Consider the following 22,171-nt stretch of genomic DNA (forward strand, 5'->3'; position numbering starts at 1 on the left):
ACACAGGTCTAAACACAAGAAAATTAACGTCAACTTTTCCCATGAACATGCCACCCCCACCCCTTTGTTTTTGTGTAGTGTGTAATAGGTTGGATTCCCCTTTGTTTGAGCCTTCAGCATGACAAAAGTGAGTAAAACCTTACTGGCACAACTAGAGTGATTGTACAATTTAGCAGGAGATTTGGACCACAGATAAGTGAACACATCTGTGTTAATACTGTCTTTAGTCTGGTTGAACCACAGCGTTCCAATTAGAGACATACAGCTGTCACTACAACCTCATAAGGTGGTACACATTGTGGCCGTCTACTTAGAAGAAAGAAAGAACAAAAAAAAGAAACCAAAATTATTTCTGACCAACATGTCAATGCAGTTTTTGTATCCTTGCATCCTGAGACATACATTATCTAAATGGGTAAATCAGCAGATCCCCATTCACATGTTCCTTAAAAGGTATATTTTCTTTCTTCTTCTTTTTGTGATCAGACCCGTTATTTTCTTTATCTGCTGTGTGTTCGGCACCACCCTCTGAATAGTTGTTCTATTGCCCTCGACAATGCACACAGCCCGCAATCTCACTAAAATCTCACATAGACCACAGCGGATGTCCATTTGTGAAATAGGGAGCTACTGGCAATTTACAAGAGGTATTAAATAGGCCTTAGCTTTATATCAAATACCGTGTGTAACCATATGTGATGCAAACAAAGGTAATTCTGGAGCAAAATTCACTTAAGGTCGTATATATTTTCTCATGGAGGCAACAGAACACACTTGTCCAGACTCTATTTGAATACAGAACCTGAACAGATTTTTTTTTTTTTTAGTAACAAGAACTAAAACAAGATTTTTTTATGTGAACAAATATGTGTGCCTTTTTTTTTTTTTTACTTTGAAATTATAATAAAAACCACAAATTAACACAGGACAAAAAAGCAACAGCTTGACTCATTTTGTACTAAAACATTAAAGAAGAAAAAAAAAAAAGGAATCATTTTCAATTTGTTTATTAACTTTAATTTGCTGATTACTACATTTTGATACCTGTGCAAAACTGAGCTCTTTTCCGTCTTTGTTGAACTAACTAGTTACGAGCTGTAACCTAATATAGAAAAAATAGGACGAATTTAACCTTACATCAAACCTTTGGAGAAGTAAACAGCCTGTTTAACGGTTTGATATGCTGTTGCAGAAAACTAAAGCAAATCATCAGAACATCTACCACCTTTTAGCCATCTGCGATGTATATGCCCTTCAAAGGCATAAAAGCTTTTTCATAGAGACACCAAACAGTTTCCTTTTAATGGGTTCAGCACTTCTCTGAACACTGACAGAAGGGGAATAAGAGAAGAGAGCGTATGACATACCCTGCCAACCTCCACCAGCTTAGTGATCATGACGATGCTGAAACAATTTTCCTGCCACACCATCCTCCAAAAATCATACAGAGTCTCCTGCTTGGGTCCTGATGGGAGGAGAGAAGACACGACAAAAAGAGACACAAAATAAGATCCATACGAGCCTGCCTTGTCAAGATGTCTTGCTGTTGTTGAGTTTGTGTATAATTGTGACCCAAGTGGCCCTTCTAGGATGACAGGGTTCTAATCTTTTAAAAATTGTGCCATAGATAAAGTTTCTTTTGCCAATTTCAAGCTGGCAGAAGAAAAGGGGGGGTGATGGGTGACAAAGGCAACAGTAGCAGCTGATGATGAAAGACTGGGAGACCACCAGTTACTCACTGTCATCTGAGGAGGAGACATTTAGGAAGCAATGCTCAGCGTGAAAACTGGGAAAGAAATGTTGAAAGAGACAAAGCCCAGCTAAAATCTTTTCTCTTTCTTGCAAGTTTCAGCTGCTTCTCGGAGTCTACCAGGAGGAGGGTGCTAGTGGAAGATAAGCAGATGAGCAGACCCTCCCCGACTTCTGAATGGGAGCTGTATGGAAAAGTTTGCAAGCATTCTCCCACCACACAACTCCCATAAAGGGGTCGCTATGTATTTGTGTAGTAGGAGGTACGCTGAGGATTGGTTGTTTGATGAGGAACATCTTGTATCAAATGTCAAATACAAGGCATCACTAAAGTCCTTTAACTTTTTCACATTTGTGAGGTTATAACAACAAACTTTAAGGCAATTTATCAGGAGTTTGTTTGATAGACAAAAAAAATCAATCAATAAAATAGAGAAATAAAAAGAATAAAGACGTTTTTAGTGTGAATTTGTATTAATCGCTTCTAAGTTCATAATTTGTGGAACCTCCTTTTGGGGTCATTTCTTGCTAGGTTAGCGGTTTTGCTATCCTCTTTTCATTCATCCTCTTTCCTCATTTTCAGATGAGATGTTTAACATTTGGAATATTGCTTCATACCCCAACACGGCTTAAAACTTCTTGGTCTTCATGATGCACTGTAGCTACACTTTGAAGCTAAAATCCAAGGTTGTAACAATGTATCCAATCTAATGATTTAATTTGTCTTTATTAGTTTTAGATCCATTACTGGATGGTGGCACTGCTGGGAACACGCTCTGCGGCTGCCAGTTGTGTGCGTTTTTTGTGATTTATGCTGGATTTTTGATGTGATCTGTGTGCCTTGTGCTGGAATAATAGAATTAAGAGCAAGGACTACATGATGGTGTGTGCTGTAGGAACCTTAACCTGGTTTAAAAGGGAACTTTTGCCAAATGCCAAACTACGTCGAGGTGGGTAAGTAATGGCGATATGTCATAATCAAGGGACGCACTTCTTTCTCTGTGCAACCTCAGAAAGAAACTTGCTGATCCCATTGGCTCACTCCTTAAAAATTTACTGGAGAAAATTAGGCATGCTCGTAAACAACAATTTAGTAAAAGAGACCAGAAAGAAGGAGTCCAACAGCGACTGAGGAAGCGAGGGAGCCGACCGCCTATACAGTCTATGATCCTTTCTGAAGATGGATGAACTCAGACCTCTGATGAGAGGATGCGATGAGTCCTAGGAGGCGTGTGCTACCCTGACCATGGAAACCTGGCTGCACCCTGAATTCCCTGACAGTTGTGTTGAAGGAGAGGGATTCTCAGACATATGCGCCGACGAGAGTGAGCTGTCATGGAAGAGCAGACGGGGCGGGGTCTGCCTGTATGTCAAAAGACAGATGGTGCGGGCAGTGCTCCGTGAGAGCTCCGATCTGCAATCCAGGAACTGCTTTGTTCGAGTTTCAGGCTTTTCAGTTTCCCCCATGAGTTTAGCAACATTATTTGCTCCACCTGTGATCCTCCTTTGGCCAGTGCCTCTTGGGATGCTGCACTGCTAGCTAGAGTTGAATCACTGCAATTTAAATTTCGCCCTACTTGGATATTAACAGTACATTTACTGTGCCACCAGGCAAAGTCTCACACTACACAAGTGCTATGGAAATATAGAAACATGCTTACAGAGCCACAGCCAAACAACCTTTGTTCAACTCTGATCATAATATCATCCATTTACTCCCACATATAAAATGGCCTTGAAGAGCAGCAACCCCAAATTAACAGTTCAAGTGTAACTCACACCAAAATCAACTCTTTTTTTTTTGCATATAAACTGCATAAGGGCACTACTTTAATGTGACTGTGCATTTTGTTTAACATTTTTGATGTGGGCTTGATTAGTTTTGTATTGTTTGTCTTTAAACTGTCTTAGTACGGCCCCTTGAACGGCAGCTATTGCAGTTGAATTTTCTTATTGGTTTAAACGGTGCATGCTTTCGTCACCATAGTCTCACACTCGGGTATAAAAGCATCTTAGTCACGTCCCTGTAGTGGGTCAGACCCAGGAATTGAAATTGTGAGCACGGCGAGCATTGAGAGCATTGGTCGATGGTGTTTAAGGTTCGTTAGTGCTTTGAACATTAGCCCATGTCAGCAGTAATGCTACGACAGAAACCGCACCCATTCAGTTCTCCACTGCCTTGGCAGCGCCAGCTTCGGGCATCGCTGAGTCCTCGCCTTGAGCCAGTGGCTCGAACTGATAAGGCTCAGCACCAATGGGCTCCACAAAGCCTCCCTCACCCTCCGGTGATGAGGGGGTGAGAAATCCTCCACCTCAAAAGACCACTAGACATTGCCATGGTCACTCTTCATGTTTCAGCATGAACATGTCACTGTCCCTCGTCCTGACCACTGGCTCTCTTAACCCCCACAGCTCATCCCCACAATTAGCCCTGCCCTCAGGGTCTCTTGGCACTGCCCATATTGGTGCCGTTTTTCAAAATGTCTCTAGGGGCGGGGTTTTACTTTTACATTGGTGTGAGTTACACTTTAACATTTGGTCTGCTGAGTGCATAGAGATTACTGAAAGGCTGTTTTTTAACACACAGACAAGGACATTTTCCCTGAGGAGCAAATCAGGACAGTGCCACAGATGTAATGGCAGACCATATTAAATTCTGTGTTGACATTTTGATGTAATTCCCCAAAAATAAATGAAGATCTACCCAAATACTAATTCCTATATCACATGGCAATTTAAAGATAGCAGTAACCAGCAAAAAAACAGGCTTTTAAGAATTAAAAACCTTTCAAAAGGAGCTTAATCAGAAGCTACAGAAAGCAAGAGAAAACCATTAGAAAGCTGTTGAGGACAACCTGTTAACCGTGAAATCCAAAGAACTATGGAAGTTGCTGAAAATAGCTGCTAACATGAAACCTTCACAAAAAAAATTGTGCTTATGCTGTGGATGAACTGGCCAAAGTTTATGAATCTAACACTTTTTATGGAGCGTTTGGTATTCATGACTACTCTGCTGAATGTGACACAGAACTCGGTGATGTGGTTGTAAAGCAATGGGACAGGATTGAGATTGGTGATGCCCAGCTTCTGCCAGTGTGAATGTTATGCCATGTTTATAGATTTTATATTTCAGCCGCAGCCAGCGTTTTCTTTTAGACCGCAAAGTTAATCTTGTCTTATCACACTTGTGTGGATGAAAAGACTTATTGGGGAGAATATCTTTAAACTGTTAAAACGCGACAAAAAAAAACAAGAATTATTCATCGTCATTGAATCCACACACATACACCCACAGAAGAATATACTCTAGCCTTGTGGGAATACTCACCCTGAGTGGCGATGAAGTGGTTCGATCGATGGTAGCCCTGAAAGAGAGAAGAGGGATGACATGCTGAGTAAGCCATCTGAGCCTCAGGCACAGCTGTAAGCGAAGATGTCTCTGTCCGTCTTTCCGCCTTTTCCCCCCCTTTACTCCCCTCCTTTGAAAATGACCCCATCTGCAACACGTCTACTTTATAATTTTCTAGCTTTTCTACGGATGCATCCAGATGTTTCTGCCCTCTGTGAGTACACAGAGTGTGTGAAGCACGAACCACTTCAAAAAAAAAGAAGAGTCCTAGGACATGTTTGAAAAAAAGAGATAACTGAATGAACAATATCCAAATCCCTGTCGCTATTCACTGGAAACATAAAAAAAAAAGGAGCTCAAACATTTTTTTTTTTTCATTTCAGATGCCCGATTTACAAAAGAATGTCCCTCATAATACAGTATCATGAAAAAAAATCTATTTACAGGGTCCGAGGTCAAGGAGTTGGAATGGGGAGTAGAAAAGATCACATACTGGCAAGTTCATGAAAAAAAAAAGCTTTAGGGTATAGTCAATTTTCACTGAAGGTTCACTGTGTGCTCCATCTGGGCCGATGAATTAACCAAGTGCATTTACATATAAATAAATTCCTGCAATCTTGTTACAGGGCAAACTAATGCAACCGCACAATAATCCCAACAAAAACCCTTCCTCAACAGCGAAATTTAATGTAAGCGGTAAAACAGTCCGAAAAGCTCTGTATGAAAAGAAGCAACAGCCTTTGATATAGATGATAGATGTTTTCACACGGCGTACATGGGGTGAATATGAATGAACAATGACTTGTCGTCTCTACAGCCTTGAGGCAAGACCGCATGAATTATAAACACTTTGAGGTAGCGCAAACTGTTCAGCGACAGTCCTGACAGAAAAAGGACAGGTAAGCTAACCTCTGTGGTTCTGTGGAAACGTCGGCCAGAAAACCACTCGGATGCCGCGGTTCACCGTTGATTAAGAGGAGCAGCTGGGAGGATAATTGATGCTGCAATTACATGACTATCATGACTCTGCAGAGTGAAGGAGGCAGGTCAAAAATAATCGGCATGAACTCCAGCTCGAGCCCACCAGCTCTCATCATCTCGTCTCATGCAGCAGTCCATGCAGATAACGCCTTTTATCTTTTTGCGGAGGGCATCCTCCTTAAATGTCGAGTCCGTCCGCGTTTCTGATGAATTGCAGCTCTGAATCGCATCCGGCCAGATAAACAGGGAGACATGTTTAAAATGGAGATGGATGACCGTCGCTGCGAGGCCCGCTATCCACAATTCCTCAGGCCCTGGCCAAACTTGATCATCGGGAATACAACCACTCCTCTTCTTCAGACAGTTGCCATGGCAACTAAACTTCCTGATTCTTGGCCACTTATAGAAGAAGAAAAAAATTAACAAAGACAGCAGGGTCCTCTATGCAGAGAGGACACATCTCCCTGTGTTCATTTTAAATCCTTAACTAAAAAAAGGGTTCTTTTATTGTTTGCTTTTGATCGAATGTGCACCTGAAACGCTCTGACCTTTGAGCACTTGTGGATAGAGGACAGCTGAAAGCGAGGGGAGAGGGGACAGGAGAAATAAAGCGATGGGAGGCAGAAGAATGAGCAGTGAAGTACTTACTTCCCTGTTAATCCGAATCTACAGGGTCCGAGGTCGAGGAGGTGGGATGGGGAGTAGAAAAAGAAGACATACAGGCTAGTTAATGAAAGAAGCTTAGGAGTTACAGTCAAGTGGGAGGTCTGTGAGTATGCAGAGATGTTTGTGCAAAAGCAGGACTAAGCTTTATGTTAGTGCACATGTATAGTGTTTATTAACGGCATTTGCTTTCTTGGGATTTAATTAAGTACATTCTGACGTTTGCTTATTTAAATTAAGATTTCTTTGTTTTTGTTATGCTATTAAACAGAATTTGATCTTTCTTGTAACTCTCACAAACAACAAGGTGCTAAATGGGACAAATTATTTTAACACTCTGGCAACAGTTTTTTGCATTTCATTCAGGTTATATGGCAAACCACCTACCAGAGGAACTATTATTGCTAGCCCTCAGAAAAAAAAAGGAATCTCAATTCTGTTTAATAAAGGTCCATCCAATCTTTAGCAATCAGATTCAAATTTATATATGCACTGAAAAGTCAGCTGACGACTAGAACAGGCCAATTTTCTAAGAAATCAGCACTGACAACCTGGCCGGAAAATCAATAATCTGGACCAAAAAAAGAAAGAACTCTTTGGTGTGGATGTTGTTACAGATAGGAAGAGTCTAACTTCTATATGTTCATGATTACTGGAGTGTTTTAAATTGAGGTCAGAGGAAGTAGGAGGTGTAAGAAGCGATGTAATAGCTAACTGGATTCCAGGGTTTTACTCATCTAAACATCCTGTAGTTTTTCAGACTCAGCTTGCCAGTTCTCAGACCTTTATGCTCATATTAAAGTATAAAATATTACAATTTACTATAAATTTAGGGCAGATATCACTACCATGGGCATTCTTTACACACAGAACGTGCAAAATAAAAATGAAAAACTCAAACAAATAAAGCAAGGGGATAAGGCTAGAAGGAAGGTATGAAAGAAGGATGTATGAGAAAAGAACGGAAGGATGCAAGGAAGAAGGAAGGAATGCCACAGGAAATGAAAGATGCAGAAAAGGTGGAGGGGAGAAGCAAAGAAATAAAGGAAGGAGGACAAGTTAAGGAGGAAGACATCACACAAAGGGGGGAAATAAGGAAGGTCACAAGGTGAGGAAGGAAGAAAAGAAAGAGGGGATGAACCAGAAAGAATGGAAAACAAAAGGACATGGAACAGAAGGAAAGACTGAAGGGCACAAGAAAAGTAGTAAGGTAAGAATGAAAGACAAGAAAGAAACAAAGTAAGGACATGAGGGGAAGAACGACAGGAAGGAGAGCAAAGGAAAAATAGGAAGGATGGACACAAGATGACAAGAAAGGAAAAAAGGAAGGATGGACACAAGATGACAAGGAAGGAAAAAAGGAAGGATGGACACAAGATGACAAGGAAGGAAGGAAGGAAGGAAGGAAGGAAGGAAGGAAGGAAGGAAGGAAGGAAGGAAGGAAGGAAGGAAGGAAGGAAGGAAGGAAGGAAGGAAGGAAGGAAGGAAGGAAGGAAGGAAGGAAGGAAGGAAGGAAGGAAGGAAGGAAGGACATTTAAACAGTGGGAGTAGTAACAGTCTTTTTTAATTTTCCTTTTTTATTCTCCCTTATCGACTTGAGAAATACTCCTATCAAATTCCCTATATTCCCATAATCTTCCAAGACTGAATAGGATCCCTTGGATTCTCCACAGAGACATCTCTGATGTTCCTTCAGAGTATTCTGGCTGAGACTTTCAGCAGATAACAGAAGGGCTGAACGTATTATGCTCTGATTTATCCTTTGGATCTATCAGCTTCTGTCAGACATTCGCTGGATTCAGGAAATTATTGGCAGCCTTTGGGAAATCTTACAGTTAAAGGAAGGACCTACTTTGTTTAGGACATACACACAAAAAGGTTGTTTACAGTAACTAATGCTAATTGTGCTAATCAATTAGACCGTGAACCAAATTAGTTGCGTAGTTAGGCTTATCAAAATTATCGTAAAACGTTTCCTCCTCATACAAATAATAATGACCACTTATGACAGAAATGTGAATATGTTGAATGCTTGCAAATATGGCTCTGAAAATGAAATTAGAAAAATATGTTGTGAGAAGGTCAGAGCTTTAAACCAAGTTCCATAAATTAGCAACAAGACTCTTATCAACGCTTGTCTAATTAAATTCAAAACCCACAGCAGTCCAGTTGAATTAGATTGATTCTGAAGCAACACATTTCAACCGAATGTCATAATTAGGATCTAATGTAAATATAGCAACGTGCAGTAAATGAATAATACAACAGGAATTGACAGTAAAAAGTTGTGCAACTGATTAATTAAACATTTCGGTTCTGAAACACACGGACAGTGATGTGGTGACTAAGGAAACTCCAGCCATAACTCATGTTACGGTAACTGCATTTTAAAACTACAGGGGAAGCCATGAGTGAAATGTATTTTCAGCAGCCACCTTCAGGGCAGCTTTCTGAGCAGTTAGTCAGACTGATTGTTGCTTTTTTTCTGGTTTCTATAAAGCCATAAGGTCATCTCACACCTTTTTAAAAAGATTGTGCGTAAATCGTAGTGTTTTTACACAAGGTAGGGATACTGTGAAATCTATGGCCTTTGGTTAGTCTTGAGGAATCAGTAGGTGACAGCTGAGAAGTAGAAACTTCCCCCTACATCAACCATTAAAGCATTTTATTAACTTTGACAAAACGTTTTTGGCTTTCAGCTAATTTAAGCAGAGCTGAAGCTCTTGGAGCATTTTTGCGAAGGTTTTAGAGAGTAGGACTCTGATTCCAGTGATGCAGAGATCAAAAACGGTGTGTCAAAGGTAAAGTATTGGTCTTGTTTAATGCGTTTTTCATGTAGATTATCAAGAACCCACCAAGGTAGCTAAGATATACTTAAATACTAGATACATTAGCAGCAGAATACCACGAGCTATGTATTTTTTGCATTTGGGTATAAAAAAGAAGCATGGACAAAAGCATGTATTTCTCCTTTTCTTTCAACCAGAACATTGTGTTCGGTGCTACGCCTGTAGTGTAATAATATGGGGGAAATCATGTCTGCCAACTGCCAGGATTGGATTGTTATTATACTGTAAGTGAAGGAGAAGTCCTGCTGTGAAATCGTTTCGGAAGTGAGCTGTTACAAGAGGGTTGTTTCAAAAGTAAACATGACAGAGAGCAGAGCTACCCTGAGCAGACTGGAGTGATGTTTTAAAGTCTTTGTAAGCACATCATGCTTCACGTTTGCACCTTTCTAAACTTTGGCAAAGAAATAATCAGCTTGCACACGTTTCACAGGCTGCCTCCAAGGGACGTGGACTTGTTGAAGCTGTGTGTTGTTGTTAGAGGTAGCTAATAAAAGAAGCTTTGCTGACAGATAAGTTGGTTTATATTTTAGCTGAGATCTCTTGCTGCAAATGGGCCAATGTTAGCAACCAAAACCATTACAACAACACCTCCTACCATAATATTTGGGCTAGTTATTTTTTTTCTCCCCTTCTATACTTAGTTTCCAGTTGCAAAATGAAAAAAAAAAAAAAAAGAAAACATATCTTTAAAAATACATCAGCATCTACAAGAGCTGTTTCCTCAAAGTCATCAGACCCTTCTAAAAGCCATCCAAAGCCTGTTTGCTGCTGCTAGTCATGGGATTTTCACCCAGTCCGACTGTCGATAAGTTGGGCTGCAACGATTTTTGAACTAATAAATAATTTAGCACTAAACACAAGGAGCAATGTTATCCTAATTGAACAACGTCAGCGTTTGACACTTTCATCTTCAAACTTCAGGTCTTACTGTTAGAAGACAGCAGGATCCAGCACTTCCACCACACAACGTTGCTTTATATGCGTTCGTTTTTAGCAGCCTTATTGCAACTGATTAAAAGTAGAAACCTGAAACTCCCTAATTTTAACAAAGCAAAAACAAGGAGAAAAAGAGGTCATAATTAGTGAGCATGCCTATGCTCTGATAAGAGAGAATTATTCTCTTAAGCATTGGTGAATGTTTGGATAAGAATAGCTTGATTTGACCTCAGTTTCAGGAACAGCATGTGCTATTCAGTCTATCCTGACCATAATAATCTACCTACCTTGTTATTGTTAAGTCTCTAAAACCTGGACAGCTATCTTTCTGTAGAGGTCATGAAATGTGCCCCTACATTGATTTTACTTTTGTTTTCATGACACATTTAAATGTTTCAGATCATCAAATCCATTTTAATATAGGTCAAAGACAACCCCGGTAAATACAAAAAAAAAAAAAAAAAACCTGGCCCTATGTGAGTCTTTTACATTGCTGTGAAGAAATTTTTTCCCACTCTGCAGAATTGGAGGGTTTTTATGCTTTAGCAGCAAGTTTAATAATCTAAATTATTTAAGTTTTCACTGTGCTACTCAATTGACGGCCAGATCTTCTCCTTCAGGATTTTCTGGTAGAGAGCAGAATTTATGGCTCCATCAGTTACGGCAAGTCGCCCATGTTCTGAAGCAGCCAAGCAGCTGCAGATCATCACACCACCACTGCTATGTTAAACTGAAGGTTTGATATTCTTTTTCTGCAATGCTGATTAGTTTTATGCCAGATTGACATTGTGGAGCACTCGTAGTTTATTTCTGCACATTATCAATCTGGGTCTGCTTCTATCAAATCCGAGAGGAGGGACGTTCGGCATAAATTACCGAGCTGATTAGAGGAAGCAACACCTAGTGCCCGCCTACCAAAGGTTGGTTTTAGCCAATCATGGTATCAAATCAAAATGTAAGCCGCAGGTAGCATGAGAAACCACAAGAGCTTACACTGGTCAAGTCACTTCTTGCTGTTCTTTCAAAGAAGAGATTGTTGATTCTGTCAAAACGGATGTGATAGGAGCAGCTATGCGTGCGTCCTCCTGCATTGTCATATTTATTTTGGTTCGGCTGTGAGCTCGGCAGCTCTTGCTTTCATCACAGCTGTATGTCTCGCCCTAAACCACAATACCACAACGTGATTGGCCGGCCCCTGCTGGGTCGGTTCTCAAGTGGTTGAGGTGGGAGTGGCACAAGAGGGATTCTCGAATTTTTGTGAATGCACAAAGACCTCCTGAATTCAGGCAAAGGTGAAGAAGTTCCACCCTTTTGACTTGTCTGTGCAGAGAATATTCTCCTAGAAATCAAGAGAATCTTCAAATATTTTTATTTTTTTAACAAATGTGTGATGGGAATTTGTGTTCTTTTGGGTCAACAATGGTTGTTGCTTGGAACTCTATCACAAAAAAAATTTAGCTCATTGTCTCTCTTGTTGGTGAATCAATCTGATAACTATTCAACAGTTTTTTTGTTTGTTTGTGTGTTTGTTTGTTTGTTTGTTTTCATTTGTGCTTTGGAAAAAAAGGCAGTAAAAATATTGAGGTTTTACCAGGTGCGACTGAAATATACTCCTCATAGAAATGCTACTGATTGGCACCAGTAATTATGCCGTCCCGGTTCTGGGGACAGGCTGCTGCCGTTGAAACAGGCCTGAAGCAGACAACCAGATCTTACAGTAAGGAAACCACAGAGCTTGCACTTTACCCGCTCTGTTCCCGAAAGCACAAATGTGTTTCTGAGGGGAGAAAAACTTTTCCATTTAACCTCCGCTGAAATAATCACAGGGTGTATAAATGATGTCCCTCTGTGGTCGAGGAGACACAATTCAGCGAGCTGGGTCAGGGCAGCCAGGGAGTAACATCTCTGACACTGAGACTGTAGAGGCTGCAGAGTGTTTTTTTTCCCCCCACTAATGCCTGCACCTCTGCACCCTACACACTAATGGGGGCCCTTACAATAGCTAGAGCCCGAAAAGCGGCCAGGTTTTTAGTTCGCTCTCATTGTGACAGCTGCTCTAAAAGCACGTTGACGCTGACCTTTCTCCGCAGTGAAATAAAAGGGAGGAAATGCACTTTAACACCAGTGTCAAGCAGTTTGATGGTATAATTGGGTCAAAAAGGAGGAATCCGAAAACCAGATCATCAAATCCAGATGTGTAGCTGGCAGTTTTCTTTAATGAAAAAAAAAAAAAAATAACAGCAAGTATTTTCTCTAAATATATCAGTCGCAATCATTCCAACCTCTTATCATCTGCAACCTGAAGTGGAAGTACAACAGCCCGCCTCAAGATCTCTCAGGGTGTCATATTAACTTTGCAGAATTCCCCATGAGAAGCGCGCAAAACAAATCTTGGGAGATAAAGAAATGGCGTCAGATTTCTAGGCTTCCCTCAACATAACTTAAATAAATGGCAACAACTGTGGACTGTAATAGGTATTTCACGAGGGGAGGCAAACTGCAGCGGAACCTCTTTATTTCACACAGTCCAGCTGAAATGCCTGACTAATGACAGATGGGGCTATCTTAGGTACGCCTTCAACTTTTCATGAACGAGAACACACATGAATGAGTCACATTAGCAGCACATGCATTTGCTTACATGAGCAGTGAGCATGTTACTGCGGTGTTGCATGTCGGACAGCTAAATGGATCGCCTCCTACTGCCTCAGACACAGATTGAATAACATCAGTGACGTCTATTTAATTTAGGGGTGGATTTACGCTGGGGTCTTACAGAGAGGCTCATCCCCTCTGCAGGAATTAAATGCATTTACTCCACTCTGTTTTAATAAAAACGATAGCGGAGGTGGTCGGGGTCAGGGATTCTGCAGCAGGCACCTGACAATGGCGGCATCTGGCTCAACACCGAGGGGGGCCGGTGTCTGGATTGGATGGATGCTCTAAGGTGGAAGCGGAGCAGCAGAGTGGTGGGCTTATGAGAGAGAGAGATGGGCCGTGGTTTTGCAGGATGTGAGAAAGCCTGAGACGGGGCAGAGTTGAATCTGGTAAAGCAGAGCAACGGGATTAGACTTACGTCGATGTAGTTAGCGTTGATGTAGTCCGAGTTCGGGTCGCCCAGCAGAGGGTGAAGTTTTACTCTGTGGCGGTCATCTGGGTTAATAAAAGTGAAAAGATATATTTATTTATTTTTTTTAAACAGAGAATTTCCAAGGCTTGTTGTTTCTCCACTAAAATGTTTGCGATTACGCACATCCCAGCAAGGTGTCGTGCCTGCCCTTGGTTTTGTCCTTCTTTTTGGTGCAGTCCCAGCCATCAAAGAAGCTCTGCAAAGAAGGAGACACACATTGAGTAGATTTAGGAAACCAAATAATATTCCAGAACATGTGTGAACCAGAGCCTGATAAATCACAGTGCTTTGTGCCATAACTATTCATGCATCTTAAACTTCTTTACATTATTACAATCTCAGATTTTATATGGTTAGTTTGCCTTTTTATGTTGTTGACCACACAAAGTAGAGGATACTTATGAGGCATGAAGAAACATGAACATGGTTTTTTAAAATGTTTCACAAATTTAAAAAAGCTGCGTAAATTTTTCTTTTGGGACCTTTACTCAGATGCACCTGACTGAGGTCCAGTGAAACCAGATGCTTTCAGAAGTCACAAAATAAACATGAACATTTTACCAGTGTGTAATTTTATCTCAGTATAAATCCAGTCATGAAAACACAGTGGACAGGCCAGCGAGAACGTGGTGGAGAGGTTTAAAACAGAGCAAAAGCTTTGAACCAATCATAGAGCAATGTGAGTGTGGCACAACTGCAAACATTTACAGACATGGCTACTGAACGGCTGTGGCTGGGTAAAGGAAAGAAAGTGCTCTAAACCTTTTTGGAAACATGCTAAACGCTTTGTGTGGTGGAAACTAATGATGGAAGGTGAAACATGGTGGTGGCAGCATCATGCTGTTGGGATCACAGTCTGACTGATATTGATTTTGAGGGATGGGTCTAAATTTCTATAGATGTGTAAAGGAGGTAGATATTTGCATTTAAAACTACAATAAAAATTGTCTCTACTCCTTATTAACTCCAGGGAGCATATTACAAATGAACGCCTCACTTGTCAGATTTGTATGTGTAAGAAATCTTGACAATCGTGTATCAGTGTCTTCCCACTGTTCTACTTTTTGCGTGGTCTATCACATAAAAACCTGCTAAAAGACATTGGGGTTGTAGTTGAAAAATGACAAAAATATTTAAAAGTTAATGGGGTACTTTTGCGAGGCAAAGATCTTGATAAGTAAAAGCCAAGAGAATACCTCTCAAACATTATTGTGTCCCATCAAAATAACCCAACTGTCTAATTTCAAATTATTGATGTTCTGTCCTTAATGCCCCACAACCTGGTTCCCTGAAAGTATCCTCATGCCTAGTCATGACAGGGTTTAAAAAAAAAAACATTTTAAAAAAGAATACCATACACACGGGAATTTTTTAGAAAGATTTTCATCCAAACCAACCTGCAGAAATACGGCAGACACATAGGGGGCAGTGTACCGCAAAACTAAAACATATCAACCAATTAGAATCCTTCAAAAAACAACCACAACTTCCTGTTAGGAATGGATCATGGTGCCGGGAGATTCGAGCTTGTAGACAAGCATATTAAAATCCATATTAAAATATAAAGTTAGTAAAACTCAAGACAATGTCGATTGGGAATTGTGTCAAAGCGAGTATGGCCAAGCGTATAAACAATGGTCGCACATGTGTGACGCAGCGCAGCAATATTCGTCACAGACCGTGAAGCGGCAGACGTTAATATCTGTCTTTTCATGTATACACGCAGGCTCAAAACTGGAGCAGTTATAAGTCTCCACTTTAGCCGGAGTTTTGAGGATCATTCATTTTAAGGGATATATAACGCCATTTATGTGTGGCTGAAAAGCACAAACACAAAAAAAAATGTCTAGTTTTTCCCAGATACCCTGCTATGTGTGGACAAGGCCTCAGAGTAACAGTTTAATGAAATTATTTACTGAAATGTTTGTAACCACAAGAGCTTTGATCTCAGCCACGGCTCTCTTGTGACCCCCTCTTGTTGGACCCGTTGTCCGGGTGCGTTTGACAAATTTGAACTAGTAACTCTAAACATGCTAGCTGATGTAGTTGACCACATCAAGCCATCTGCTTCTCCACGCGATCCTGTTCTCCCTCGCTTTTTTAAAGAGGTTTTCCCCAGCACAGGACAGGTGATACTATCTATTGTCGTCAGGTATTGGCCCTGCATGTTTCCAGCATGCTGTGGTGCAGCCTCTACTTCCGAAACCTGACCAACCTGTGATGGCAATTTTTAGGCCAATCTCATAGCTGCATTTTATCTCAAACTCTTAGAGGAAGTCATCCTTTTTCAGGTAAAGCCTTTTTTATAGGTAAGTCATAACTTGGAGGTTTTCAACCTGGTTTTAAAACTCATTACAGCACAGAATCTGCTTTAGTAAGAGTTTTTAATGACATCATCTGGGCTGATGATTCTGGTGAGTGCCGTTCTTGTTCTGCTCGACATAATCGATGCGTTTGATACAATGGATCACAATATTTTGTTACATTGTATACAGCACCAAGTGGGTATTTGTGGTACTGCGTTTAATTGGTTCTTATCTTATTTGGCAGACAGAGTCATGCCCGTTAAAATAGCAGATTCTGAATCTTCCTCCACAGGGCTTGGTTCTAGGTCCGTCACTGTTCTCCCTTTATCTTCTCCCTTTGGGTTTAATACTTTGGAAGCATGGAATCCTTTTCCAGTGCTTTGATAATTAAGTCAGATATATATGCCACTAAAAAAGGAAGCTCTCTCACGCAACCCGCTTTTGTTGTGTCTTGAGGACATCCAAGGCTGGATGGCCTTAAATGTAAATTTTATCGATAGAAAGACAGAGGTGATGGTGTTTTGTCCTAGTGGTTCCTGTGAACCCCTTTCCACTGATTTGGGCTGTTCAGCATAATATTTATAGCAGACCATTTGTTATTTTAGTTTTAAAATCCATCCATCCATCCATTATCTATGCATGCTTATCCCTCAGGTTGGAGCAGTGGTCAAGTCCGGTTTTTATCTTCTTATGCAGCTGGCAAAAGCTAAGCCATTTCTCTCAAAACACAACCGTGAGACAGCTATTCATGGTTTTATTAATACCTGGCTTGACTACTGCAAGGCTCTCTACCTTGGACTCAGCCAGTCCTCTCTGAAACACTTCCAGTTGGCCTTGAATGCAGCTGCCAGGCTTTTAACTGGAGTTATTAAAAGAAAACACATCACCTCCACTCTGGCCTCCCTCCACTGGCCTCCTGTCCATTTCAGAGTTCACTTTAAGATTCTTTTATTTGTTTTTAAAAGTTTGCCTGTTCTAGCCCCTGCATGCTTACCTCTCTGAGCTGATCCATCCCTTTTCTCCTGCTGAGTGCCTCAGGTCAGTTTATCAGCTGCTCCTGGAGGCGCCGAGGTCAAATCGAAAGCTCAGAGGGGACAGAGCTCTTAGTGTTGATGCTCTCTCTTTATGGAATAACCTCCCTATTCAGATCAGGCTAGCCCCTTCACTGTCCACCTTTAAAATGTCACGAAACATTTTAAAATCTCTATTCCTTGGATTTTAGCACTACCTGTTTTTTTCTGTTTTTATTGTTTTACTGAGTTTATTTGCTGTTCTTATTATTCTTTCCTTGTTTTTTTTTTTTTGCCATGCTCTTGATTTTACATGTGCATCACTTTGTTGTAGATGCGGTTGTTTTAAAGTGTTCCATAAATAATAAAATAGTGGTAGTAGTAACAGAATCACACTTTTGGTTCGTTAATAAGTGCAAAATAAATCCTTTTATGGTGATAAAACTGTTAATGTTTATATACTATAGATGGGGTGAATTGTTGCATGCATAGTGTGTAATTCAAGGAGAAAATGAGATGAAATTCAAACCCTGAAAAGTGGTGATTGCATTTTCCATACCTTCAGATGGTCACAACAGCTGCTCATTTTGCTCCCTTATTAAAATCATATGTTGCATCTGACTCAAAGGGATACCCAATTCACCATTCATCCTTAAAGTGGTGTAAAAATGAGAAGATTGCAGTTTGTACAGAATATGTAGCTTCAGAAACTATAATCTTCTTCAGAACTGGCAATAAATAAAAATTATCATACACCTCAAGTCCAATGTAAGCATTTAAAGATATGTGTTTCTGTGCTGATCAACATGCAGCCCTCATATTTCAATATATGTTGAAACTAGATTCCTGGAGGATTTTCAGTGTTTTTCTTTGGACTTTTCTTTTCCTGGTGATGACATTCTTTAAGAAACAGGAAATAATATCCAGCAATGATCTGCCGCAGGACCTGAGGGAAGCACCAATACTTGTAAATAAGTTTTATCTATGGCTCTTTGGTAATCACGTTGTTTTACTAAGCTTCTGTTGATTGTCAGTCAGCCATTGGCAATTTTTATAAGTTCTACTATGGGATTGGGAAAAATTCAGCCAATTTTTTTTATAGACTTTATAGTCTGTTTTGCTCCGGCTGTTCTCTAAATTTCCAAAACCATCTCAGTACAGCTAAGTTGTGCCATCCAGACCAATCATACCCATAGAGGTTGGATTCTGTCTTTAAAAAACAACAACTTGATTTTAGAAGAAACCCAAACAATTCATTATAAATGGGTTTTATCCCCTTTTCTTCTTCTGCAACAAAATTACCACCAGCCATCATCATACGGTATTTTCAGCTCACACCAACAGCTATGGTCTTCAAAAATGGCAAGCAATTTACTCGGGCTATAAAGGCACACAAATACAGACAGGCTTTCTCCTAAATGCATGCATGGTGCCTAATTTGAATGTGGGCAAACCGTGCCAGTATAGAGAGACAATTTCGCACTGATGCTTTTTTTAACAGCAGTTCTACCTTTGTATTAAGGTTTGGAAGTAAAGCACTGGAACCAAATTTAGCATTCTTGTGATTTTACCTGTTAGAGCCAACAGATCCTGTTTTAAAATGAGCTTTTTGGGGATTTGTGTTGAGTAGACAAGCACAAATCCATCCTTCCCAGATTCCCTGGCAATGGTTATAGGCACCATACTGAATATCACACAAACATGTTGATGTCTAAAGAGCAAAGCAAAAATACCTTCAGAAAGGACAAAGAATTTGTTGTTGGAAGCACTATATAGAGGAAGAAAGAATGACTGAAGACTTTGACAAATGATTATAGATCCATAGGGGTCTACTCCCAGTGGTTTTCTGTGACGATAGAAAAATTTTGTGCAAATTCTGCCCAAGTCTGAATGGGGAGCAGGGGATTACAACACAGTTCTCCTCATACACAGCCAAGAAGCTCCCAAATCCTGCCTGGGATTACATCCTCCTCTTCACTTCTTCCCTCCTCTTCCATGCCCTGCCTTTATAGATGTTTTTCTCTGAATCTTAACATTTCTTTTCCCTCCCTTTTACTTCATGGCTTCCTTCCCTGTCCACCTCTTCCTTCTTGGCTTGCTTTTATTTCTGACAGAACATCTCTAAGGCCTCTTTTTGTCTCTTCCCACCTCTCCCGACGCTCAGTTCCCGAGAGAGATGACAGGAAATAGTAGAAAAATAGCGAGGGAATGACAGTTCTTTGAAAGCAAGGAACAGAACACCGGGGACGAGCTGATTAGATGACTTCACTGCAGAGATCAGAGAGGGAGAACGGTTGAGATCACACAAAATGAATCCAATTAGATTACCCTGTACTGGAAAATGACTGTTTTCTTTTTAATTTAAACATTTTGATGTATCTTTCACTTTTTTTTTCACTCCAACAACAAAATCATATATTCCAGGTATAACGGACAAAAAACAGGCTAAAAATGTATCACCGGCTCCCGTTTTATATTAAATTAGCACAGTTTTCTAGTTTTCGTTCCGATTTTGAACGAGTCAATCAGTTCCCCAATCTATAAGCGTTACATTGGCACTCCGGAGTTCTGCTCAGCTGCTGTTTAGTTAAGGTTCCAGCGGGATACGAAAGCAGTCGTCACACATGCAATCCCCTTTACTAGCCCAGTAAACAGTAAAATCTTGATCAATGTCTTTACAGAAAGCAGGTATTCCTCTGGGAAATAAAAACCTCTGGCTGCGGTGTGAGTCTAATATAATAGTCCCTCATCATTTTCCCTCATAATAGCGAGACACAATCCATCAAAACACACACTCTTAGCGGAGAGAGGGTAAAAAATACAAAAGAGGTGTGTATTGATTTTTAGAGTGTAGTGTGTTTTGGGCCGTGAGGGACCATTTAATGAGTCTACAAGCAGAGTTCCAGAGGGGGACACCATGTATTGGAGACAAAAGATGTTTTCTTGTCTCCATGAGTGCCACGGGCTGTGGGTGACAGAGATGGACTTCTCCCCAGGGTACAAAGCTAAACTCCCAGCCACAACTGTTTTCAGAGCGCTGGGTCCACAATGAAGGACCCAGCGTTCCACATAATAATACAAGTAGACGCCGTTGGTGCAGTGGTGGCATTAAATAAGCTTTGTTCAATGAAGGAAACTTTTCTCTACCGATGGGTCGATCAAGGGCCAAACACCCACGGTGCGCAGAGTGCAAAAAGTCTACCAAGAAAGCTTAAAAGCTTTATATAAATAAACACGGTGAAACATCCAGAAAGGGTATGCAGCACTGTAAGTTTTTGATTTATCAACAGTTCTCACAAAATGGTTAAAAACCTACAATAAACTGATCTGGGGGGCTCAGTCCAATTTACCTTGTTACAAAGTGTCAGTGAACTGACGTTGTACTACTCATGGATGAAAAGACTGTCCTAATCCGTTGTGAACGACGGTACGTCAAAAAGATCGATTTACTGTTAAATTTACCTCAAAATAATTTTGAAAAAAAAGAAGAAAAAGAACCTCTAAACAATTTAGTAAATCCTAAATCAATTATATTTATTCTGATTTGTTGTGGGTTTAATTCATTAAAAAGACTGAGACACAGCTGGTGATGCTAAAGCAAAGTTTACAATCATGCACAAAAAATAATTATTCAAATATTGTGAAAATGTGTCAAATCAAATTGTAATGACTTATAGCTAAGCCACAAATCATTCATATCCCTGTCAGAATTAGCTACAGTTATAGTTTTCATTTTTACCAAATAGTGCTTCTGACTAAAAATGATATTAAAATTAAGGAGTGGCCCAGATACCCTCCTTGAATCTGATTTGTGGAGAGAGTTAAAGCTTAGGGTGATATTATTCTACCTTAGAGAGTTGAAGTTCATCACCATAGAAAAAAATAATCTAAACATCTTTGGAAATGTGCAAAGAGCTTGTCAGCAATTATAAGGTGGGCTTCATTCTGTAGTGCCAAAAACATTTTTTTTTCTTTTCTGATTATTATTGAGAAGATGTCATGCAAATGATCAGTTATCCGTGTCATCGCAACAGCAAACAGGCTTAAATCGAAGGCCACCGGGCTTTCGTTCAGTCCTTTCTAAAAATGTTTTTACACTTAGGCAGGAGTCAGTTCTGGTGGAGCGGACTTAAGCAACCTGCAGTTGGTGGGCTGCAGTTTTTAAGGAGATTATAAATCATTTTCCACATGAAATCTTTTATGAATAGCCAATAACTGTTTTACCGTGTCAATTTTTATCGTACAGAAGCTTCTTTGTTAAATAAAAATGATTGATGATAACTCTAAAACTGCTGGGGTGTGAGTAATTTTGGGCTTAACTGTTCTTGCCTTTTTGGACTTTCATTGTATTACCAAATTCTTTATGACCAAAATAATTTATTGTTTACAGCTGGTCAAAACCTTGGGTTGGGTTACAAACAAGTAAAAACAAAACACTAGTAGTAGGACGTTATAAAAAAAAAATTATTCTAAGTAATTATAGGCTTCATATTTAACTAATGACATCTACATCAACAGCAATATTTAAGACAATAAGCAAAGTTTTTTCAGTTCAAATAGAGTTTGATCAATTGAATCAATGAATTGTATCATGATGATGTACATCAATTTTAACTTAACTCCGTGGAAACTAGAGTATTGTGGCTACGCTTTAAACTTCATTCTCTTCTAAATCATGCAACTTTGTCGGAGGGGGGGAGTTCAAGTTTTACATTTAACAGAACAAGGATGTACCACACAGTTTTATGTTTAGAAGGGTACAACTACAGTATATGGTTCTGGTTGCATTTTAATCTTCATATTAAGGAAAGAATCCTTGGTATTTTAGGATATTTTCTTTTTTACGTATTTCTCCTTGCCCTGCTTGTCCCATTGACTTCCTCTTAGAAATAAAGTAAAAAAAAAAACGGAAACCTCCTGGGTAGAAAGGATGCTGCCGTGGCGACACTGACAGGGTGTGATCGCATGTTCAGCTGCTTGTCCTCTCACCTTGTCTCTTGTCACCGCAGATGTTCTCTGCCTCTAGGTTTGAAAAGTTCAGCTTCAGTGGTTGTAATTAATAAACAACTAGCTACAATGTTTTACTCTCAAAGACCCTGTTCCACTTTACCAACTGTGGGGCAATCCAGCGCTGTTTAATGATATAACCCCATCATGAAACGATGCTGCTAATGTTGTTCTTTTATTGGATAGCGCTG

At 40.1% G+C, this 22,171-nt stretch overlaps 1 protein-coding gene across 1 annotated transcript in view; it reads right to left on the minus strand.

The window, feature by feature from the left end:
* Positions 1-22,171, minus strand: part of LOC105932440 (receptor-type tyrosine-protein phosphatase U) — a 127,573-nt gene that overhangs the window by 32,358 nt on the left and 73,044 nt on the right. Inside the window, 3 exon segments of the mRNA XM_036132112.1 lie at positions 1,368-1,465; positions 5,078-5,114; positions 6,728-6,745. Of these exon segments, the coding sequence (XP_035988005.1) occupies positions 1,368-1,465; positions 5,078-5,114; positions 6,728-6,745 (153 nt within the window).

The sequence above is a fragment of the Fundulus heteroclitus genome, chromosome 3 (assembly GCF_011125445.2).
Source record: "Fundulus heteroclitus isolate FHET01 chromosome 3, MU-UCD_Fhet_4.1, whole genome shotgun sequence".
NCBI classification, from domain to species: Eukaryota; Metazoa; Chordata; class Actinopteri; order Cyprinodontiformes; family Fundulidae; genus Fundulus; species Fundulus heteroclitus.